Genomic DNA, 22,091 nt, shown 5'->3' on the forward strand with positions numbered 1-22,091 from the left:
AGCTGTAGTGCTGCTGCCGTGCGTCCTTGTCATGGCTCCATCACCCCCGTCACCGCGGCCACCTGTCCTCCATCACCTGTCACATCGCTGTCACACCTCCATTACACCTCCATCACGTCTGTCACCCCTCCATCACCTCTGTCACTCCTTCATCACCTCTGTCACATCTCTGTGACCTCCATCACTTCTCCATCGCACCTCCATCACCTCTGTCAGATCTCTGTGAGCTCCATCTCTCCTCCATCACCTCCATCACACTTCCATCACCTCGGTCACTCCTCCATCACCTCCGTCACACCCCTGCCACCTCCTTCACACCTCCATCAGCTCTGTCACTCTTCCATGGCACCTCCGTCACCTCTGTTACACATCTGTTACCTCCATCACACCCTTGTCACCTCCCCATCAACTCACCGGCAGTGACACAGACACTCTCATCTCCCGCTCTCTCCTCAGCTCCGTTAAAATCTGCTTCTCCCCTCTCCAAAGCCAGAAGCTGTTTTGCTCGTTACCGGGAGGAAGGAGTGGCTGGGGTGGTGGATCCGTGCGGCCGCTGACCTTCCCGTCTGGCTCTGCTGGGGACACCAATTAAAAACCAAATCATTACAACAGTGGCCAGTAACAATACTGCAAAGGTGAGCGAGGTCACGGTGGGAGGCTCTTCCAGCCTTTCCACAGCACAGGCACACAATTAAAAATAACCCCGTGGTATTATACAATGGGCGGCAATTTATGGGTGAGCATTAAAAAAGATGCTGAGATATTCATCTGTCCTTTATGTTCCAGTGATGGATAGAGTCAAATATTAACCTTTCTGTGCTTATTTTGTTTTTATCCCTGTGTGGGACAAGGGTAGTTCACACCACAGAGCATCCCAGAGCACGGATTTGGGGACAACCACACTTTTCAGCAGGAGACTGAATTTTGCCCAGATTCCTAACATTATACCCCCATTTGATGGCTTGGGTAAATATTTGTGCCCTGTGAAAACGTGAAAAAGGAACAGTTTCCTACCCCCCTGAGCTAGAAACCCCAGAGGGCTGACCCCGCAGGGATGTCGCTTCAGCTAAACACAGACCCCAATTTTCAATAAACTCTTATATTATTTGCGTGGCAATTTCATGTTTATCGACTTTTTTAAAAGGAAGTTAGGCAAAGCCTCAGAAAGAACTGTGCTCTGAGCTGGGGAAACGAAGCATCTCCCTGTGGATCGATTCCCTGAGAGCTGTAAAATACTGGTTTTGAGCTATTAATTCATTTTTTTCAGGGACAGAAGGGCTACTCCTGATTTTTAGTGAGATCCTGAACTGAACCAGAGCTTGGCTTTGGCTCTCCATAAATCCCAGCTGAGCTTTTAGCTTCTCTATATAGAAAGCCAGCACCTCTGAAGACTAAAATCTCCCTGTAATACCACTGGTGTCACAGCGCCAATGGAAACAGAACAACCAGCTCATGTTCCTATAGGAGAAATCCAAATCAAACATAATCAATTCAGACTTTTAAGGATTAAAAAAAAAAAAAAGATGTGTTTGGTTTTGGGATTTGTTGTTGGTTTTGTTTGTTTTTCCTTCAAAAATATCTTCCCAGTGGAATAAAACCAGCAAGAAACTCAAGAAACTTTCACTTAAGTATTTATTGGGTTAGAAATACTTCGCAGTTTATATCCCAGCATACAGGTGCACTTTACAGAAGTACAACCAAACAGGAATCGCTGCTCTGTTTGCCATGAGAATGCACCTTGGTGCTGGCTAAGGCGGAGTGTGACATCAGGCAGTGCATCTCCTGCACTTCTCAAACCTTCGCTCCTTCTGTTAGTCTGAATATAGACTTGCTAAAAAGAAATACTAGTAAATAAGAGAAAGCGGCAAATACAGTCTGAAAGCCAGAAGTGTTCTGCTGTCCCTCTTGCTGCTTCTTGTCCCTTATTCTCCTTTGATATTTTCCAGGAGGCTTCTTGTTAGGAGTTCATTAAAAATATCTCCATTTGTGAACAGCACTACTTATGGCTATAGAGATTTATTTTTTTTCTCTAGCAGGCTGACACTAAGGGTTTGTAGAAATGCTCAGCATTCATTTCATTAATTTATATTCAGGGAGTTTAGCTGGGGCTGGGTGTTGTGGGGGGAGTCTGGGCGACGCATTGCCCCCAGAGCCCTCCAGCATCCCCCCCACTGCTCCCAGCCCCAACCATCCTCCTCCCCACCGCAGGGCTGCAATCCCCAGGCTGAGATTTTCTGCAGGCAAAGGAAATGGAGCTGGTTGGGGGCGGGAGGGGCTAACAAAGCCGGGTTTATCCCTCCCTGCTTGCATTTGCATGAGACGAACAAGCCTCCAGTGCAGCAACACAGGCTGAGCATCCGACTCCAAGCGCTGGCTTTCTTCTGCAAAACAATGCTTCCTCCTGCAGCTTATGGAGAGTTTTCCATGGGGAAACGCTTCTTAATCTGGAAGCTCTCACATTTCTTGTATTTCATGGTCAGTCCGTACTGAGGAGTGATGTCCACCTCCTCGCCGGGGCGGAGGCTGAACTCCAGATTCTGTAACAAGATGGTCAAGAAGAGGAACACCTCCCACCGGCCGATGGACTCCCCAATGCAGCGCCTCTTCCCCAAGCCAAAAGTCAACACTTTGTCACTCTCCATCCTGTTTATTTCGGTGCCTGCAGCATTGAGGAACCGCTCGGGGTTGAAGGCTGAAGGGTCCTTCCAAAGCTTCCTGGAGCAGAAAGGAGACAGAGCTGAGGGAGCTGTTTTCACCCGTGGCAATGGAGTCAGCAGTCAAAAAACTCCTCGCAGAGAGAAGCATTGCGTTGCTTTCTCTTTTCACCATCCAAAAGCTTTGGCAACCTCTATCCCTGATCTAAAATGCCAACCACATGATGGACCTCATCAGTCCTGTCTATTGAATTCTCTATTTCAAACTCCAATTGTGTTTGCTGTGCAGATACTGGGGACGGATTTAATTCAACATGGGATAACAAGAGGTACTGCAGTGTCAGCCAAAAGGAGAAAAAGCAGATTGGTGCACAGAGATCAGCCAGCACCTCTTAAAAAGGAAGGATGGAGATGTAAGGGTTTTCCCACCTTGAATCCTCCCAGCAAAACTTCCCAGCCTGGCTGCTGAAAGGTGCCCTGCGGCATTTTCTGGTGCCTTAGCTGAGGAGTTCTGCTCGGATTTGAGGAATCCCCTCTGTTTTGAGAAAGACTGTTCCTCCATGCTTACCAGCATACGCAGGAGCAGAAGGAACATCGTAATATTTCTGCTCTGCTGGACTATTGGGGTACGAAAGTCTCAGCATCAAACCTACATAATTTTTGGTCCCATCTGCCTTTTCCTGCCTTCATGAGCTATTCAGCATTTGGCATGTTGCTCTAAAGGATCAAAGTGATGTTCATGCTAAGCAAAGCCACAGCAGCCTGGATAAGCACAGGGGATTTGGTGTACTCACTCATCGTGATTCACTTGCCACTGGTTGATAAACACGCAGGTACCCTTGGGGATGTAATAACCATTCAGCACCGTCGCTTTTGTCGTACTGAAAGAGGTACGGGGGGAGGGGAAGAGAAGTTAAGAGGAGACCTGCAGCTTCATGGCAAAGAAAAGCTTGGCAAGTCCTAGGGGTCTTTCATTTCAGCCCTGTTTGTACTCTTAGGGCTGGCTAGGAGATAGCCCAGTTTGTATTTGGGAGACTAAACAGCACTGCTGGTGAGCATGAAAGCCACGGGGAGCTTTTAACACCAGTGATTCAGGCTGTGCACCAGAATATTTCTGCATAGCAGGGATCAATTCCCAGGCAATTATCTGCCTAAATGGCACCTCCCAGTGAACGACTCCAAAAAAAAAAGCCCCTAAATAAGGTGTCAGCATCCCGAGTCCATACCTGTGCGGAATGGTGAAGGGCAGGAAGGAGGAGTGCCTGAACATCTCCAGGATAAAGGCTTCTGTGTAGGGCAGCGAGCCCCGGTCCGACAGCCGCGGTCTCCTCTCCCGGCCGATGTGCTGGTCTGCAGGACAGAGAGAGGGGAGAGTTGGTTGGGGTCAGCCCTCGCCAGAGAGGTTTTGGTCCCGGTGGCAGCAGGTCCATGGACTCACCTAGTTCATCCTGGATCTTCTTCTGGATGTCAGGGTACAAGGCAACATACATGAGGCTCCAAGATAAGGCGGTTGTCACTGTGTCGAAGCCTGAATAGCCATGAAAAAGACATTTAGTTACCAGAAGGTGACAGGCAAGCAAATATTTACAGACCCCATCACTCTAGATGTTTGCCATCGAGAGCAGTTCCCTGACAGCTCCCACTGAAAAGCCATCTGCTCTGGTCACTGCTCAGGAGAGCGCCCATGAGCCCAGCAGCAGCTCCAAACCCTTAAACATGGCCAAGGTCTCACCTCCACAGCCCCGGCTCCCCCACCCAGCCTCCCAACAGAGAATTTACCCTCAGAAATGTTCCCACCTGCCCCAAAGAGGTCACTGACAATGCCGATGATCTTCTCATTGGAGATCGGGATGCAGGCGTCCTCCCCTCCGCTCTTCTCCTGGCAGCGCTCGATCAGCGAGTCCGTGATGTCCCGAATGTGCCCCTGGGGACAGAGCCATTGGGTCAGGGACATCATGGACATCCAAGGCTGGGGAAACATCTCCTCCCCCAGCCATTGGTGGCTCCTGTGGGTGATTAACTGCAGGTTTGAAAGCTCCAAGGAGCTTTCCTGGGCAGATGGGAGGGGGAAAGGGAATATGCTCTGCCCCCATTGCCAGGCAGGCAGCCAGTTGTAAGCATCTCTGCCCACATCCAAGAGCACCCAAGCTCTTACCTTATCAAAGCCGATGTAATGCTCTTGGACAATTTTCTCCACAAAGATGCCAAAGCGCCTGTTGACGTCCTTAAAGAGCTTCATGGCACGGTTGGGAAGATACCGGAGCACAGGGATGAAGTCAGCAGGGTTGCCAGAACCAGCCACCTCCCCAAATTCGTTACCGAAGTTCACCACCTTGAGCAGCTCTTGGTCATTGTGGTCATAGCGCTTGCCAAAGCACATGGCACAGATGACGTTGGCCACAGAGACCACCAGGTACTGAAAAGGGTCAAATCTCTTCTCCTCCTCCATCAGCTGCAGAAACTTGGTGACCAGGTACTCAGCTTCCTTGGAGACATGCTCCTCCAGGAGGCAGGTGGAAGAGGAGGTGGGGCTGGGGGTGCTGGAGAAGGTCTTCAGGGCATTCTGAGCCAGCTTTCTGAGGGCTTTCCACACCTCCCCTGAGTCGGGGCTGAAGGTCAGGCTCTGGCCATTTGAGATGTATTGGAAGCTGTAGAGGTCAGGGCGCCCCATGAAGTCTTCTCCTTGCTTCACCAGCGCTTGCCTGATGGTGTCCAGCCCGCTCAGCACCAGGACGGGCCGAGTGCCGATCCTCACCTCCATCACATCCCCATAGTTCTTGCTCAGCCTGGTCAGAACCAGGTGTGGGTCCTTCCTCAGCTCCAGCACATTGCCCAGGATGGGGATGCCTCTGGGTCCGGGGGGGCTCTTCAGCCCCTGGGGCACGTGCTGCCGGAGGGACTGGATGAACAGGAAGACCAGGCAGAAGACGGCAGCCATGAGGACAACCTCAGTGGCCGAGATAACGCCTTGGCTTCCCACCAGCGACATCACAGCCTTCATCGTTGCTGGTATATGGAAAACCTTAGTAATAAACCAAAGAGACATTATGAAGGAGGGAAGGTCCATGCAGCATCTCTAGTGTGAGAAACTCTTAGTAGTGACCACAAGCAGGAAAGCTGGGCTTAAGTCCTGATGAGTAGCTGCACTTTTTTCTGCACTTTAGGAAACTGCTTTAAAGCCATTTCTCTTTGTTAGCCAGGAGTGAAAGAACCACATCCCATGGCTTTTTCTCTCTGTACCAGGTGTAGGAAACATGGTCGTTTAACTACAGGATCTCTCTTTGATGCTGCAAAATCTTTTCCAGAGTGCTTGACTATAGCAGAACTGAATCCTCCTTATTTGAGTCATTTGGTGGCTCACGCTGGGTCACTGCTCAGCAGCAAAGTAAATACGGCATTGCCACATATCCTCCCAAAGATCGATGGCCGTGAAAGCTAACTGTGGCTACAGAATGGGGCTGGCAGCCTGTGGGCACCCAGCTCTGTCAGAAATCCCTCAGAAAACTCCAAGGCAAGGGGCTGGAAGAGGCTGGGTGTGAAATTCCACCTCCCCTCACATTTGGCAGCATGCTACACCCCACTAGGGCCCAGGGCTGAGAAGCATGGGGGGTTGCTGGGACCCCTCAGTAGGTGCCACCTGGCTGGGACCCTCCCCCAGAACGTGGCCACCCAAGGGTGAGAGGAGCTGTGGGGGAAAGATTATCCCCAGAAATCATCTTCTGACAGCTCCAGGAAGGCTTCTATGTGAGATTTGGGGTGCAGAGAGGGGAGACACCCCACAGCAGGGAACCCCCCAGCTTTCCATCCCTCGAGGGTACCTGGGGGGATGTGGGACCCTCTCCCCACATCTCTCCATCCTCCGGGCAGGGAGCCGTGTCTCGCAGGCAAAGAGGAAGGTGGTTACTCACCTGGGGAGCAGTGCGGCTGGGGGCCCGATCCTCCCGACAGGTACCCGCTGGCCCCTCGCTCCTGCTTTATATGCATCGTCGCTCGCCCTGATTGGACCGGCAACCTCCCGTCACGTGACCAAAGTCTAATCAAAGCTGACGTGTGTCCAAACTCCTACAAAACTCATCCGGACCCCCCCCTGCACACCCTCCACCCCCCTCCCCGCGATGACAGGAGAGGGACCGCTCAGCCTCCCCACGCGTGGGGTGTAGGTCCCGGGTGGGGAGGCTATGGGGAGGGGGGTCCCGACGGGTCGGGCAGGGGGTGCCGGTGCCGCCTGTGGGTTCCAGACCGGGGGGGACATCGCGTGCGAAGCGGGCGGGATGTTTGGGCAACCCGCGCCGCCCCGGTCACTCCAGTCACGCTACCGGTAGGATCTTAAAGGCGCCGGTCCCGCGCCCCGATTCGTCCCCCGGCCCCCCCCCGGCTCCGCCGCTCCCCCCTCACACACCCCCAGCCCTCGCTGCGGGCACCGGGCCCCATCCAGCCCCGCGCTCCCCGCCGGTGGCCGCAGCCCCGCGATGTCGCCGATGTCCGGAGCCGCGGGGCGAGCGGGAGCGTGGGAAAACCGCCCCGGTGTGCGCGGTGCCGGGCGGGAGGGGGGATTCACCATCCCCGGGTCTCCGCGAACACGCAGCGGTGAGTGTGGACCGCCCTCAGCACCGCGATCACACCCGTCCCGTCCCGCCGGCCGGCGGGGGGATTTGACCGTCCCAGCACCGGTGCTCCCTGGTAAAGCAGAGGGGGGAGAGCCGGGGGGTCACCTGATCCCCGTGTCCCCTATCTCGCTGCGGGACCACTCTGCTGGCCCACTGCCCCGGTCCACTCCCGGTGGGGAAGGGGGCAGCAGGGGAGCCCTGGGGGTCACAGCCCTTGCTGCCCCTGCCTGGTTAAAGATTGTCCAGGTTCGCGTGAGAAGTGGCTGTGCCCTCTGTCACCTCTTGTCCTTGGGGACACAGTGGCCAGGGGGTGAGGTGATGCGGGAATGGGACAGGGAGTGCAGCCAAAGATGGAGGGTACGTCGAGGGGGATGCTCAAGGGACCAAGGAGGATCTCAGGCAGAGCTTGCAACTCCAGCCCCCTCATTCAATGTCCCCATGAGGTGACAGGTCAGGACCTGTCCTTCAGGGAGGACAAGGGGGACCAAACAACCCCTAAATCTCCTCCCATCCACCCACATCCTTGTCCTCAGCCTGGCCACAGCAGAATGGGAGAGAGGCCAGAGGGTCCCGCCACACTGGGGGATCCCAGAGGTGGCACTGGGGACATCGCATGCGAAGGGGATCTGGAGAGAGCCGGGAGGACCGCCCCGGTCATTTGCAGTCACGCTATGGGTGGGTGGGGGGGAAATTACTTTTAAAGGACCAGGGCGGTGGCCCCACGTCCAGGAGCCTGGCCCGGGGTCAAGGCGGCGCCAGAGCCACTCAGGATCAGCCCCCCGGGGCTGGCTGGTGGCTGGGGAGCTCCCCAGCACTGGGACACCATCAGCTTGGTCCCCTCGGCCACGGAATGCTGCCATCACCTGCAACAGAACAGCAGCCCACCCGCTACCTGTGTTCCCCTTGACAGGACCCAGACATCCCAGCCATCTCCCACCATGGGGAGGGGGACAGAGGGTGGTTTCCCACAGTCCAAAGCAGGGGTGTCAGTTATGCCACCTGGAATGTGCCCTTCAGGATCCAGGGGACAATTAACAGAGCCCCTGGCTGCTCCGATGGTCCCAGTCAGGGCTGTCTATCGCAGGAATGCAAATGCCCTCCACACTGACTTTCCCCGCGGCTCGGGAGAGGGGCTGCTCAGGACACACGGACCATGTGGGACACACTGATGTGTCCCTAAACCCCAGGCAGAGATGTGTCCACACACCACATGCACACGCTGCCGCACCTCATAAAACACACGCAGGCACCCGCGGCTCCCAGTGAACCCACGTCCCTCCTGCTGTGTGTGAGGCTGGTGTATGTGCATTCACCCCATCTATATGTGCACCTATACGGGCGCGTTGCTGCACATACAGACTATGCACGCATGTTGCACAGACAGAGCTGAAGTGTATTCATGCTTGCCTGCAGCGTACAAAGTTGCATTTTAACACACACCTGGTGCAATGCACACGAACACACTATATTTTCTTATATATGCATAAATAGCTTACTTGCCCACAAATACACAGCACATTCATGCTCTTGCGTGGACGTATTTGCACGTGCTGATGTACACACGTGCTCTGCCACATGTGCACACGCCTGCAGGCACTGTCGTCCTCTTGCTCACGTATATCCTTGCACACACACATGCTGGCACGACCGTATACACTAACACACCCGCATGCAGCCGGGATCCTCTGCCACACACACAGGGGAGCAAGGTGCATCCCTTGCATGTGTGTGCCCACCTCACCAAGGGCAGGGGACCCACCGGTTGCCCCCCCGCTCCGGGCCAGCTGCGGGAGCCAAGGGCTCAGGGAGGGGCGGTGGCCGGGGTGGGAGCCGAGCGCTGGGTGAGGATGTGTTTGGGGCGTGAGGCTGCCTGGCACGCAAGGCAGCAACTCTTAACGCTGTTCTCATCATCAGGAGGCACCCTGCCCTTGCAGGGCTTGGCAGCAAGCACAGAGGAGGCTGGGGGGAGTGGGAAGTGGGTGTAGGGGGGTGGAAGCGGGGCAAGTGGGTCCTGTGCACCCCTCTGGGGGTTCTGGTGTGGCCCCAGGACCCTCCCCAACATCTCCCAGCACTTTGGGATATTATAGAGAGGCTGGTGTGCATTACCCATCCAGTGCGTGGCCACATAGGTCCAAAATGCTGCCTGGTGGGAGTCAGTCTGTGTCCCAGCCTCCATGGGGATGGGAGACACCACCCGGATCCAGCCCTGCATCACCCCACTCCTGTGAAATGCCGGCCCACCTTCCCAGAAGTGGTCCCCAGAGTCTTCCTCGCCAGTAGGCATCGCCAGGCAAAGCTGGGGCTGGTAGGGCTGTGAGGTGTCTGGCAATTAGCAGGACGAATATTAGCATCCAGGGTTTTGTAACTGTTCTTGCCAAGCATTAATGAACGGTGTCATTGCTATTAATGAGTCTGATTAAACCAGATGTTGAAAGCCTTTATTAAATATTAGTTCAGCTTTTACCTGGGCCAAATTCCCACTGTACTTTTCAAAGACTGAATAAAACCTAGGGCCAAACCCCAAAGCTCTGGCTCATTCCTGCTCCTCCAGCCCATCCCGGCTGCACTTCCCAAAGCCCTGAATTTTGCCCCAGCTCAAGCAGCAGCCCCACTCACTCCTGCATCTCCTGCCGGGTGTCACACCATGTTTTCAGGAGGATGAACTGCCTCAGCCTTGCCCCGTGCTGTTCCTTTCACCTCTTCTATCTCTCTGGCTCTCCTCCTCCCCTCGGCCCCGCCACTCCTCACCCTCACTGCCTGTTTGCCACGGAGGAGCTGGGGGAAGTGAGCCAGATACCTTCTCACGCAAGCCTGGGCAATCGTTAACCTGAGCTTGGCTCTGCCACTGGGCCAGAAGGTCCTGCCACCACCAATCCTGAGGCACAGGGACCTGCCACATGATTTCCCAGGGACGGAGAGGACTGTGGGAGCAGATGCCTTGCTGCAAACACATCCCCTTGGTGCTGGAAGCGGTGGAGCCTGCAGCTCCCACCTCCTCCAGAGTGGCCATGGAGGTGACAAGTGGGTGCTAGGAACAGTCCAAGGATGAGCCTTGGGGGAAATGATGGCACCCACTGAGCAGCGAGGCTGAGACCATCTCCCCTGTCCTCCCCAGGGCTGGGCTTAGGGACCTCCTTCTGCCTCCCCATCCTGGGCAGCCCTGTCAGAATTCAAAGTTGGAGCTGAGGACATAGCTGCCTGGGTTTCTTGGACTGGCTCCAGCTGGGGTCAGCCTAGTTTGTTAATGGATACCTATTCCCCAGTGTACTTGTGCTATGATCCCCCAAGATAAGCACATGACCGTGGCATGAAAGGAGCACATATAAAGCCACAGCCTTCCAGCTGGCTGGACAGGAGGGTCCAGGAGACAGAAGAAGAAGGTCCAGGCAGCAAAAGAGGGTCCCCTCTGCTCCCTGGGCCAGACACCTTCTGCCCATCTTTGCCGGGATCCACTGGCAGAAAACCCAACCCTGTCTACCCCAAGGACCTCAAGGTAGGAGACAACCTGTGTCTGTTTTGTTTTTGAACATGGATATAGGACCGGGAAGGTCATATTTGAGTCTGAAGGAGAAATTAATGCACCAGGCTCTCCCTGCTGTCCACCAATGAGCTGTGTGTCCTGTGGCACCCCTGCTCCCCGTGCCCCCACGCACTGGTGGCCACCCAGCAAATCCAGACTGCTGGCCATAAAACTTCACCGTTTTGGTGCAGATGGGGCCAGCTTCGTTGAGGAGTTGTTGTTCCACCCCACCTGCCTCCCTGCTCTTTTCTGAGCTGCAGTTTTCTGTATCTTGTTGCAAATGGACTGTCTCCCCTGGGAAGGAGCCATGCTTGTGCAAGAGGGTACTGGGGTCTTCTGCAGGGGAAGGGGTTCACTTAGAGGTCTGGGGGATTCTGAGGTCCCCCTTAAGCAGTGGGTATGTTTGGAGTCTATGTAGGTCTCCAACTGTTGTTCCTTGAAACCCCCAAAGTGCTGCACAGGCAGCTCCGTCCCCATGAACTACTTAAGGGTGCTTGGAGCCTTTTCTTCCCACCAGGAACATCTGCAGGACTCAACCTTTCGCTAATCCTGGCTCTTCTGGTTAACTCCTGTAGGGTTCCTGCACACCAGCAGCAATGAAGGCTGTGATGTCGCTGGTGGGAAGCCAAGGCGTTATCTCGGCCACTGAGGTTGTCCTCATGGCTGCCGTCTTCTGCCTGGTCTTCCTGCTCACCCAGTCCCTCCGGCAGCACGTGCCCCAGGGGCTGAAGAGCCCCCCCGGACCCAGAGGCATCCCCATCCTGGGCAACATGCTGGAGCTGAGGAAGGACCCACACCTGGTTCTGACCAGGCTGAGCAAGAAGTACGGGGATGTGATGGAGGTGAGGATCGGCACTCGGCCCGTCCTGGTGCTGAGCGGGCTGGACACCATCAGGCAAGCGCTGGTGAAGCAAGGAGAAGACTTCATGGGACGCCCTGACCTCTACACCTTCCGTCACATCACAGATGGCCAGAGCCTGACCTTCAGCCCCGACTCAGGGGAGGTGTGGAAAGCCCGCAGAAAGCTGGCCCAGAATGCCCTGAAGACCTTCTCCATCGCCCCCAGCCCCACCTCCTCTTCCACCTGCCTCCTGGAGGAGCACGTCTCCAAGGAGGCCGAGTACGTGATCACCAAGTTCCTGCAGCTGATGGAGGAGGAGAAGAGATTTGACCCTTTTCGGTACCTAGTGGTCTCTGTGGCCAACATCATCTGTGCCATGTGCTTTGGCAAGCGCTATGACCACAATGACCAAGAGCTGCTTAAAATAGTGAATGAAAGCGAGGACTTCGGCAATGTGGCTGCTGCTGGCAACCCTGCTGACTTCATCCCCGTGCTCCAGTACCTTCCCAGCCGTGCCATGACTTTATTTAAAGATTTCAACAAGCGAATGATTGATTTCTTGCAGAAGATTCTCAAAGAGCACTTTGAGACCTATGACAAGGTAAGAGCTTGCTGGTCCCTCATCTGCACCAGAGACGTGTTCCAGCTCTCTGCCCCTCTCTATTAGTGAGTTGCTTTTCTTGCAGCCAAGAGTCAATCTGTGTTCTTGCAGCTATTGCTGCATTTAGGAACTCCAGTGGAAGTGTCACCCACTTGTAGCCCCTCCATGTGCAGCCCAGTACTGCAGTCTTCCTCCATGGCCCTGTGTGATAGGGGCAGTTTGATGACTGAACATCTGATCTGTGACACAGTTTCCCTGGAGAACCATCTCCTCATTTCATAGATGACAAACACAGTAGGGACAATGGGGGCTGAAACATTATATTCTCCAGACCTCTTAAGAACCTGGGCTCCCTCAGCGTCAAGTTGTTGCTCAGTAACACCCATCCCTCTGATGGTTCTGCTGCCATGACTTGTCTTCTCTTCCTCTCAGAACAATGTCCGAGACATCACTGACTCCCTCATTCAGCAGTGCCTAGACAAAAAAGAAGCAAATGCTACCACGCAGATCCCTAAGGAGAAGATCATCAACCTTGTGAATGACCTCTTTGGAGCAGGTATCTTTTCCCATCGGTCCCTCAGCTACTGCAGATTTTTGCAGGCTCCTCATGATGCTGCCCTGTCTCACCCATCTTTGTCCAACACCAGGCAGCCACTTTGGTTCTAAGCATTTGCTCTCCTGCTCACTGGTCTTCCTGGACCTTCCAGGGACACCCCTGGAGACCAGCATGGGCCGTCAGTTCTGGAAAGAGGCTCCAGGGAAAAGCGAAGGGCACGGCTTATAGCTCAGTCAAGCTTCACACAACAGTGTGGCTTTTCCTGCTTGAGGGAGATGTCTACTGACTGATTCATCTTTGAGTTACTCTGCGGAAACTCCCTCAATTCCAGAGAAGTTATACAAACCTGACATAATCCAAGGGTGGATCAGGGTGCATGAGAGCAGAATATTTTAGCAAAGTTTTCTCCAATTGGATAGAAACCCAAGTTTTACTGTGCGCCAAGATGTCCTCCACCTTCTTAGCTACCCAAGCCTGCTTCATGTGATGGTTAGGCAGCAAGTCAAGGCATGTGCCCTGCATGTTGTACAAACTTCATCTACTTGTTTTCCTCTCTGACCAGGCTTTGACAGTGTGACAACCGCCTTATCCTGGAGCCTCATGTATCTTGTGAAATACCCCAACATCCAGAAGAAGATCCAGGATGAACTAGGTGAGTCCATGAACCTGCTGCCTCCGGGACCAAAACCTCTCTGGCGAGGGCTGACCCCAACCAACTCTCCCCTCTCTCTGTCCTGCAGACCAGCGCATCGGCCGGGAGAGGAGACCGCGGCTGTCGGACCGGGGCTCGCTGCCCTACACAGAAGCCTTTATCCTGGAGATGTTCAGGCACTCCTCCTTCCTGCCCTTCACCATCCCGCACAGGTAAGTCCTTACTTCAGCAGCATCAGGAGCAAACTAGTAGCCCTCTAAGGATTCAGAAGAACCTTTTTGCCTCCAGACTCTTCAGAGTCTTTTCTCTCTCCAGCACAACCAGGGACACGGTGCTGAATGGCTACTACATCCCCAAGGACCGCTGCGTGTTCATCAATCAGTGGCAAGTGAATCATGACGAGTAAGTACCTTCCGAGGTACCTCCTGCAGCAACAGGCAGGCCCCTTCCTGACCAGTGATCTTCTGGAGCAGAAGTGGGGTCAACCTGCTTTAAGAGAAAAGGGGCAGGTGACGTAAACACTAAATTCAGGGATATCCTTACTGACAGCTCCACCTGCCAATGTCCCCGCTACACCTGTGGCCAGAAGACACCATCTCAGCATCTGATATTTTCCCTTCCAGGAGACTTTGGAAGGATCCACAGACCTTCAACCCTGAGCGTTTCCTCAATGCTGAAGGAACCGAAGTGAAAAAAGTGGATGGGGAGAAAGTGCAGGCTTTCGGCTTAGGGAAAAGGAAGTGTATTGGGGAACCCATTGCTAGGTGGCAGGTCTTCCTTTTCCTGACCACCTTGCTGCAGCAGCTGGAGTTCAGTGTCTGCGACGGCAAGAAGGTGGACATGACGCCGCTCTATGGATTGTCCATGAAGCACAAAAGATGTGAGCACTTCCAGGTCAAGCTGCGCTTCCCCATGAAGAGCATGAGCTGAGCAGCGGGCTTCTCCATTGCCTGGATATCGCCAGGGGGAAAAGACCTGGGTATCTTTGTAAGCAAAGCTGGGATTGGTACAACTTTATGGGATGATATAACAAACTGAAGCCCTTGAAACTCCAGTCTTAGCTTGTTCACTTTGTAGCATTTCTTGCCTTTTCCCAGCATTTCTGCGGTTTGGATATTCCATCAAATGTTGGATGTTCCACCACATCTAGTCTTAGTACCAAAAAGCACATTTATGAGGTGTGCAAACTGTGTTTTGCTAAAGCAAAGGGAATGTACCCCAAACCAGACCATCTGAATAGTACTGGGCTGTATCCTTTTAGAACCATTTGATAGCTGAAGGACAGCCTACCCATGCCGTATTTCCACGGTCTCCATTGATGTTTAAGATCTCGGCTGAAGCAATACCCAAAGCTCGGGTGGAGATGAGGATGATGTTATTGAGGTCCAGCCAGTATCACTATTTCCAAACTATTCAGGGGATAAATTTTCCCTGGTTGAAATTTACCTTCACTGAAGATGTGTTTGCAGGGGAAAAAAAAAACCCAAATCTTGGAAATCTTAGAAAAATGCTGATACTTCTCCAGCTCCTCTAAGGACAGCCTATTCCCTTGTTTCTACGCTCTATTTTTGATTTCCTAGCTGACTTGTCACCTCACTGTAAGATCCCATTTGGAAGAGATTTGTCTTTGTCCATAGAGGAGCTCAAAGCAGCTTGGAGCCTCTTTGAGAATCTGTCAACCTTGCACCAGGGGTTCTCCTGCTGCTCAGATTCCTTTCTTCAGAAAAATGAGAGGGATCCTCCAAATGAAGTGAGCTGGAGGAAAGCCTCCCAGCGTGCTGGAGGACTTCAGCCACCTGAAGCCTCATCCGCCAGAGTCAACGCTGGCCCTGAAGGCCACAAGGAAGGACACTTTTACCCCTTGATACTGAGAAAGTCAAGCTGCTGATATTCCAGAGTGGAGCAAGGGTGTTTTCACAAGGAGAACAGGACATTCTCTAACTCAAACCCAAGAGTTTACATTGGCTGCCAGTCAACCCATGCCAGTAGAACCAGGTGCCTCCTTTTTTTCAACTTGCACGCAAAGCCACATTAGCCACCCGGTACCTGGCAAGCGATGATACAGGAACAAGTACAACCATCTGGTGCAACACGCACTGCTCTTGAATCTGTTCCCATGGGTGGCATCTGCTCAGCCATAGCCCCAGACCCTGACCAATGAGAACTTTCAGGTCCAAATATCAATCACTCATCATGTGTTGCACAAAAACTTCCAAGAAGAGGCAGAAAGAGAGTGTTAAGGAAGAAAACGGGGGAATTGATTGCCCAAGACTTCAGGGAGATTCCAGCTAGAGCAAGGAGGTGTTCAGACCCGCTAAACAAACCTGAATGAAAAGGAGTAACTGTTTTTGTATGTCTAGGTCTTGCCTGGTCACCAATTTGTGATGAAACACTGAGATGACACAGCCTCAGACCCACCTGAGCTAACTGAAGCACCCTAAGAGCTTCACTCCATATCGCATTGGCTTTGCCTTCACTGCTTAGTGTCATAATCTGAATATTGTAGGAAAAGCGAGGTTGAGGACTAGGAGGTCCAAACCGTGGTTTGAGCTGCAGTATACCAGAGGCCTTGGAGGAAAAGTGAAGGGATGGTTTAGGACAGCTCAAGAGGTCCATCAGCCAAATAACATCTCCACTACCTATGACAAGGACCATGGGTCAAGGCAACAGAGTCATGAACCAACTTTCCACAGGGGACATCGCAAAGCCAGCATTCATTTACTGCACAGGGAAGGTGGAATAATCCTATACATGGATCTTCGTCTCTCAGTGCCTAACCCAGAGCACTGGGACCGACAGGGACTCGGCAGCAGCGTGTTACATCAACCCCATGGGGCGGAGAAGCTTTCGTGGACTTGGCCCGGTGACTCCAGCTGCAGCAGGAACATGCAATGCCAACACTAGTGTAGGACCAGAGGTCCACTTTGCTGGAGCCATTGCGTGACTCTCTTGCCCTGAAGGCTGCCTGTGTTTGCTGATAAGGTTCGCAATAAGCAAGTGCGGATATAAGGAAAGAACAGTGGGATTTTTTTTTTCCCTGGGGACATGAAAGTTTTATAGCCCAGGGGCAGATAAGCAGATTAATATTAACATTACTGAGGTGAAATAACCCCTTGGTGGTGGAAGGTCTTCCCAAGATGCATTTACGAAGGGCTGATTGCCTCCCCTGGGGACACTGCTGACCCATTCAACAGCCTAGTGACCCCAGGTCCCCCTTTCTTGCTGAGGACACCGCGGTCAAACTGTCCCTTCAGTCCCAGCCACCTGGACTCCAAACTTGGGCATCCCACCTTCTCCTGCACAATACGGTTGGAAAATCAAAGCTGAGTGGGGTCCCTCACCAGAGGTTTTCTCTGTCGGGCGTCTTGGCAGCTCCCAACAGGCAGGGAGGAGAGCGGCGAGCACAGCCCAAGCATCAGTCAAAGTGGCCCAGCTCTGCACTGCTCTTTGCTCAGAGCTGCACCCCCAGATCCACCCCCCCAGGGACCCTCTGCGAGGAAGAGATGGGGACATCCTGCTCCCTTTGGGGGTGCAGGATCTCAGCTTTTCAACTCCTCCTCTCCCCCATTGCTTCCTGATAAATGAATCCATCGATCATTGTCATGAAAGCCCCAAGTGCTTACAGCAGGTAAGGGACTCCAGCTCCCCTATCTTTGTATTTCACCTAACAATCTTCCTCAGTTAAGCCCTCCAATTACTCCCCAGGTAGCTTGCAAGTGCCACAATTTCATTACTGGAATCAGGACTGTGATAAGCTGGGGGAGCTTTTATCACCTCATGTCCAACTGGTTTTATTGGGGGTTTTAAAATGACTCAACAGAGCAGCCACGCAGCTGGGCTCCAGCTCCACTTCCAAAGCTGAGGGACGCTTCCAGTCCCCTCATTCCTGCAGGGAAAGGTCCAGGCAGCCGCACACCTCCTCCCTTGAGCCCAGACACCTGAATGGTGCCAGCATTTGGGGTGGTGGCATCTCCTTATCAGAAAAGCCCATATCCAGCCCCAAAACAGGCCAGAGGAATCACTTGTGGCTCTTCCTCCTGGATGGAAGGAAGAGGGGATTTGCTCCAACACTCACTGACCCTCCCTGTTAAAAGTGCATCCTGTATTTCTAACTTCTTTCCTTTGGCTGTTTATTTATTCTCCCTGTGAGATCTGTTATCAGGAATCATCTCCCCACAGGGATTAACTCTTGGGTGTCTCCTTTTTGCTGCTTGTCCCCAACACCCGTGACAGCCCCTTGGCATCAAAAATATCATCTCTTGATGCCCTAGAGCTTACAATAAAGCTCTGAATCACACTTTAAATTCTATTTCTGAGCCATGTGTGCTTTCTTTCCGCCAGTGGCTTTGGGGACACTTCCTTCTGAGCTGGTGAGACCCGATCCTCTCAGTCTGGTGGGCTTTGCCTCAGAGTCCTGCTTGCCCCGCTGCACCATCAGGCCTTGGGAGCTCCTTCCCATGGAGAAGGAAAGCCCCAAGCGTACCTTTCTCCTTGCAGCTCAACTCTTGGGATAATGCTTGGGTCCCCCATGCTTTGAACCCCAGGAGGAGCTGCTTTGCAGATGGTTTCTGCCTTTTGGGGGAGAAAATCTCTGCTTAGGCTCCAAGTCTGCACAGCTTCTGGGTGTTGGATCTGGTTGGGACCTTCCCTTGGTGAAGTTTCCTTCTGCAGTGGGTTGGAGAGGATGCTGGTCATCTGCTCAAACCAGACTGGACCTGTGGATGGAGCAGAGCTTGAGATGACAGAGCTGGACACATTAAACCTGGTAAGTGGTTCTGTCTCTACATTGCGAGGACTTCCAAAGCGGTACGAGCCCTTCCTCCTCCTCCCACCCTTCACCATCGTCTTCACTCTGGAAAGGAGACGGTGTTTGGGCCGATCGATTGCCCCGTGTTATTAGAGGTACAAGGTACCTATTAGTCAGAGAACATGAAAGCAGGTAAGGATGGAGTTTGTCCCTGGGTTAAGAAGGGATCAATGAGGATGCAGAGATGATAACCATTCCCAGCATACAGAGGGCTGCTGGAGAAATGGAACACCCTCAAATCTGGCTGTCCGCCAACCCTGGCGTAGGCATGGTTTTCCTTGATGGGAAGGAAAAGAGTGGGACAGGGGACTCTAGGGCTTGTGATGAGGAGCTGCCCTGGAGACACATCCCTACAGGGCCGCCAAGTCCTGCAAGCACTGGCAGTGTGAGCCAAAAGCCTGTGGGGTTTCAAGGACTTCCCAAGTCCAGAACACAGGATGGACAGCTGTGACGCAGCCGGGGCTGGCAGTCACCTGTGTGTCCCCAAAGCTGGTGCTGGGTGTGCTGGTGACAGAGCAGCACTGGCTGCTACGGAGCAAGATTAGATCCAGGAGGGTTGCACAGGGGATGGGCTCTTGTCTCCCTCCATATACCACCCACTGACTGGCCCCATAATAAGAGGTCCCAGTTGACCATTCTGCCCTCGTGCCCCTAAAATCAGCTCCCTGAACCTCATTGGGGTGGGTAAAATAGGGCTAGTGCTGACACCCCCCCCCCACCCCGATGCTGATGAGGGGACGCAGGCAGAGCAGGGCGTCCAGCCTGATCCCACACAGGAGGTGAAAAGCCACCCAGCAAGAGGCAACGTCCCCAACCTGCTCCCCTTCTGCTTTAATTAAAACCACTCTGGGAACGAGGGATCCCTGGAAGAACCTTTGAAATGAAGGTTTTTGGGGCCAGCACCAGCAGCAAGAAGCCCCCCTCAGTGCCAGGGCTGGCTGCCAGTGCTGCGGGGATGGCAGGATCCTAATTCACTTTGGCACTTCTGAAGCATTTTTATCCCCTCCCGCTGGGGTTTGGGCCATGAACGCCCTCCCGTGGCATCTGTCACAGCAGCTCCACGAGTGCCTCTCGCTGCTGAGCAAGGGCGAGCGAGGGGTTTTACCCCCGCTCGAAGTTTTCTGGGGGGAGGCACATTTGGGGAGGGGGATCTATAGGGAACCAACCCCCCTGCAGAGCATCCCACATTCCCTATCACCCCTGTAGCTCTGGGAGCCACAGAACCAGCCAAACCTGGTTCCCTTTGGGGTTTTTTCAGCTCGAAGGTAAATTCTGGAGGGTGGAATGAGCTGAGAGCTTTCAGGCCAGCTTTCCTCTGATGTTCCTAGCCGGTGCTTGTGGATTCTCTGCTGTCTCCTACATCCAAGGCAGTAACCCTCCCCTTTCCCTGCCCACCGTTCATCCAGCCTGTGCTGCCTGAATCCCTCGGAGGCACCAAACCTGCTGCTCAACAGAGACTAAATCAGGCTGTGGCTGCTGAGAAGAGGCAGATCAACAGGGCGGGCTGTTGCCCATGCTTTGCTCCGTTAAGCAAAGGAAGACCGCCTGGTCGGGATTTTATTCTCAGCTCCTCCTCTCTTGCATTTTTTTTGCTTTTCCTTTTCCTGCTGATTCCCACCAGCTGAAGGGCCCCCTCTCCTGGTGCAAGGCAAGGAGGTGGCCATCCACCTCTCCTCCACATCCATCCTTCCAGCGAGGGCATCACCCACCCTCAAGCCAAGACCCTTCCTGGGAGAAATCCCATCTGGGACATTGCATTAAGCTGCACCCAGAGGATTTCCCTCTGGATCTCCTGCATGGCCCAGCCTCAGGGTCCTTCCAGACTTCTAGCTACTGTCACGCAACAAATCTGCTCGAAATTCCCACCCGCTGATGGAAATACCCAGAGGGAAAAAACCTGAGTCTCACCTTCTTTCTCCTGGGTCCCTGGCCTGTGCCTGTGAGCGTGCATGGGTGCAGCGATGCATGTGCAAGCCTGGGTGGGTGCAGCGATGCGTGCGTGGGTGGGTTTGGGCTTGCATCTGTGGGAGCATTTCTGGTGCAAACAGATGCAGGAGCTGGTTTCGTTTCCTCCCAGAACCACTCTGCTCAGGGGCTGCACAAGGATGAGCCCATTCCTCAGCTCCCCGCTGCTGAACAAACCTGCGAGTCCCCAGGGGAAGCTTGGGGCTATGAAGGTCCTGGGGTGCCTGATTCCAGCAGTGGGTCCCAGGCTCTTTCCCACGCGTTGTAGGAGCAAGGACATGCTCCCCAAATATAAGACGGGCTTTGGAATCCACTTCCTGAGCCACTGGGATCTCCTTCTCTGTGTCCCCTCACCTTCCCTGTTCCCTGCAGTCCCCCTCACAGACTTCTCCATCAAGTCTTCTTGGTCCCTTCATTCCAGGGAGAGCATCCTCCCTTCCCATCCTAGGACTCAGGCTTGTTTCCTGAGCTCCCAGAGCCCCTTATCTAGCAGGAGAGGGGTGAGGCAGGTGTGAAAGGTTCCTGCACCCCCCACCCCAACCCTTGGGGGTATCTCACTCAATGCGGGGAAGTCAGCCGCAATCTCTTCCCACGCAATGGCATTCTTCCCTGGGCTACTGGAGCTGCTGGCACTGTCCCCTCTGGCTGGGCTGGTTTCTGGTCACCCGTACCTTGGTGGGAGGGATGCTGAAGCATGGGGAGAAGCAAGGGGTAGCCAAAAAGTGGAGGGAGGTGAGTGCCTGGGCTTCCTGCTTTGCCGTACATGGCTGCAGCAGCGCCAGGGCAGGAAGTGACAGCCACCTCCATGTTGTGAGGTACCATCGCGCTTCGGTGTTTCAGCAGCCTGTGGAAGAAAGCGAGGGGTCTCCGGTCCCCGACGGACCTGCTGCCTGGGCCCAGCACTCGTGAGCCTGCACTCTTCCCCAGGGATGGATGTGCTGGGGATGCAGCAGATACCCGACCACCTTGGGGGATAAGGAAACGTGCCATGATGTCCAAATGCCATTTCCCCTCTCCCATCGCTCCTTCCATCCTCTTCACTTGCTGGAACAGCCCCTGACACCAAAACCACATTTTCAGGGAGGCCAGAGCCCAGGCAGCTGCCCGCAGTGAGGTGCTGCCCTCACCCCATGGCCTCCCAAAGGTGCTGCAGTGAAGCCCGGGAAGGAGACGTGGGGAGGTGCCCAACCCAGGACTACCCCTGCTCCCTGTCCCCCCTGCCACAGCCAGACCCCCCACCCTCACCCCTATTAGCATCATCATAATTTTTGATATTGTTGTCGTTGTAGTGATTATATTATAGAATGGAATGCTTTGGCTTGAAAAGGACCTTAAAGACCATCTAGATATTACATCATATACATCATGATATCATGTCATATTATTATTTTGATATTTAAGCATTTTATTATTGGTTTATTATTATTTATTAATGGGTTATTAATATTTATTATTGGGTCACTATTATTTGGTGTTGGTTTTGTATTACTATGTAGTATTAGTACTACTTTGTGCCCACGCAAGTACCCACCGAGCAGGCGCCCTGGCCCATGCAGGAACCCAAGCGAGGGCGCGGGGCTGTGTGCCGCTGCGGGTCCCAGTGCGATTCCCGCTGCGGGTCCCGATCCCAGTGCCGGTTCGGGTCGCGGTCCCGGCGCAGTTCCTGGTTCGGGTCCCGGCGGCGGTGCGGGTCACAGTCCCCGAGCCAGTTCGGGTCCCGGTGGCGGTGCGGCGGTCCCCGGCAGGTGGCGGCCCCGCGCCGCTCCGTACCGACCCGGGCCGTGCCGGCGCAGGCGCGCTGCTCCGGCCGCTCCGATTCCGGGCGCCGCTTCCTTCCAGCAGGCCCGGGCGGACCCCGCGCCCCTCGTCCGGCCCGAGGTGCGCGGCG

General features: G+C 54.0%; 2 protein-coding genes across 2 annotated transcripts; one reads left to right on the forward strand and one right to left on the reverse strand.

Annotated features, from left to right (window-relative positions):
• Positions 1-2,408: 2,408 nt before the first annotated feature.
• On the reverse strand, positions 2,409-5,658 carry LOC308044642 (cytochrome P450 1A4-like; the record flags this gene model as incomplete). The annotated part of the gene is made up of 6 exons (XM_080351440.1): positions 4,810-5,658; positions 4,452-4,578; positions 4,093-4,182; positions 3,881-4,004; positions 3,449-3,535; positions 2,409-2,715 (listed from the first exon to the last, which is right to left on the reverse strand). Exons 1-6 carry the CDS (start codon positions 5,653-5,655, stop codon positions 2,409-2,411), a joined length of 1,581 nt encoding a protein of 526 aa, XP_080207566.1. The 5' UTR covers positions 5,656-5,658.
• Positions 5,659-11,374: 5,716 nt separating this feature from the next.
• Positions 11,375-14,361, forward strand: LOC308044681 (cytochrome P450 1A5-like; the record flags this gene model as incomplete). The annotated part of the gene is made up of 6 exons (XM_080351539.1): positions 11,375-12,223; positions 12,656-12,779; positions 13,342-13,431; positions 13,520-13,643; positions 13,747-13,833; positions 14,055-14,361. The coding sequence occupies exons 1-6, from the start codon at positions 11,378-11,380 to the stop codon at positions 14,359-14,361; spliced, it is 1,578 nt and encodes a 525-aa protein (XP_080207665.1). The 5' UTR covers positions 11,375-11,377.
• Positions 14,362-22,091: the final 7,730 nt, after the last annotated feature.

This window comes from Nesoenas mayeri (assembly GCF_963082525.1).
Source record: "Nesoenas mayeri genome assembly, chromosome: 11".
Lineage (NCBI taxonomy): Eukaryota > Metazoa > Chordata > Aves > Columbiformes > Columbidae > Nesoenas > Nesoenas mayeri.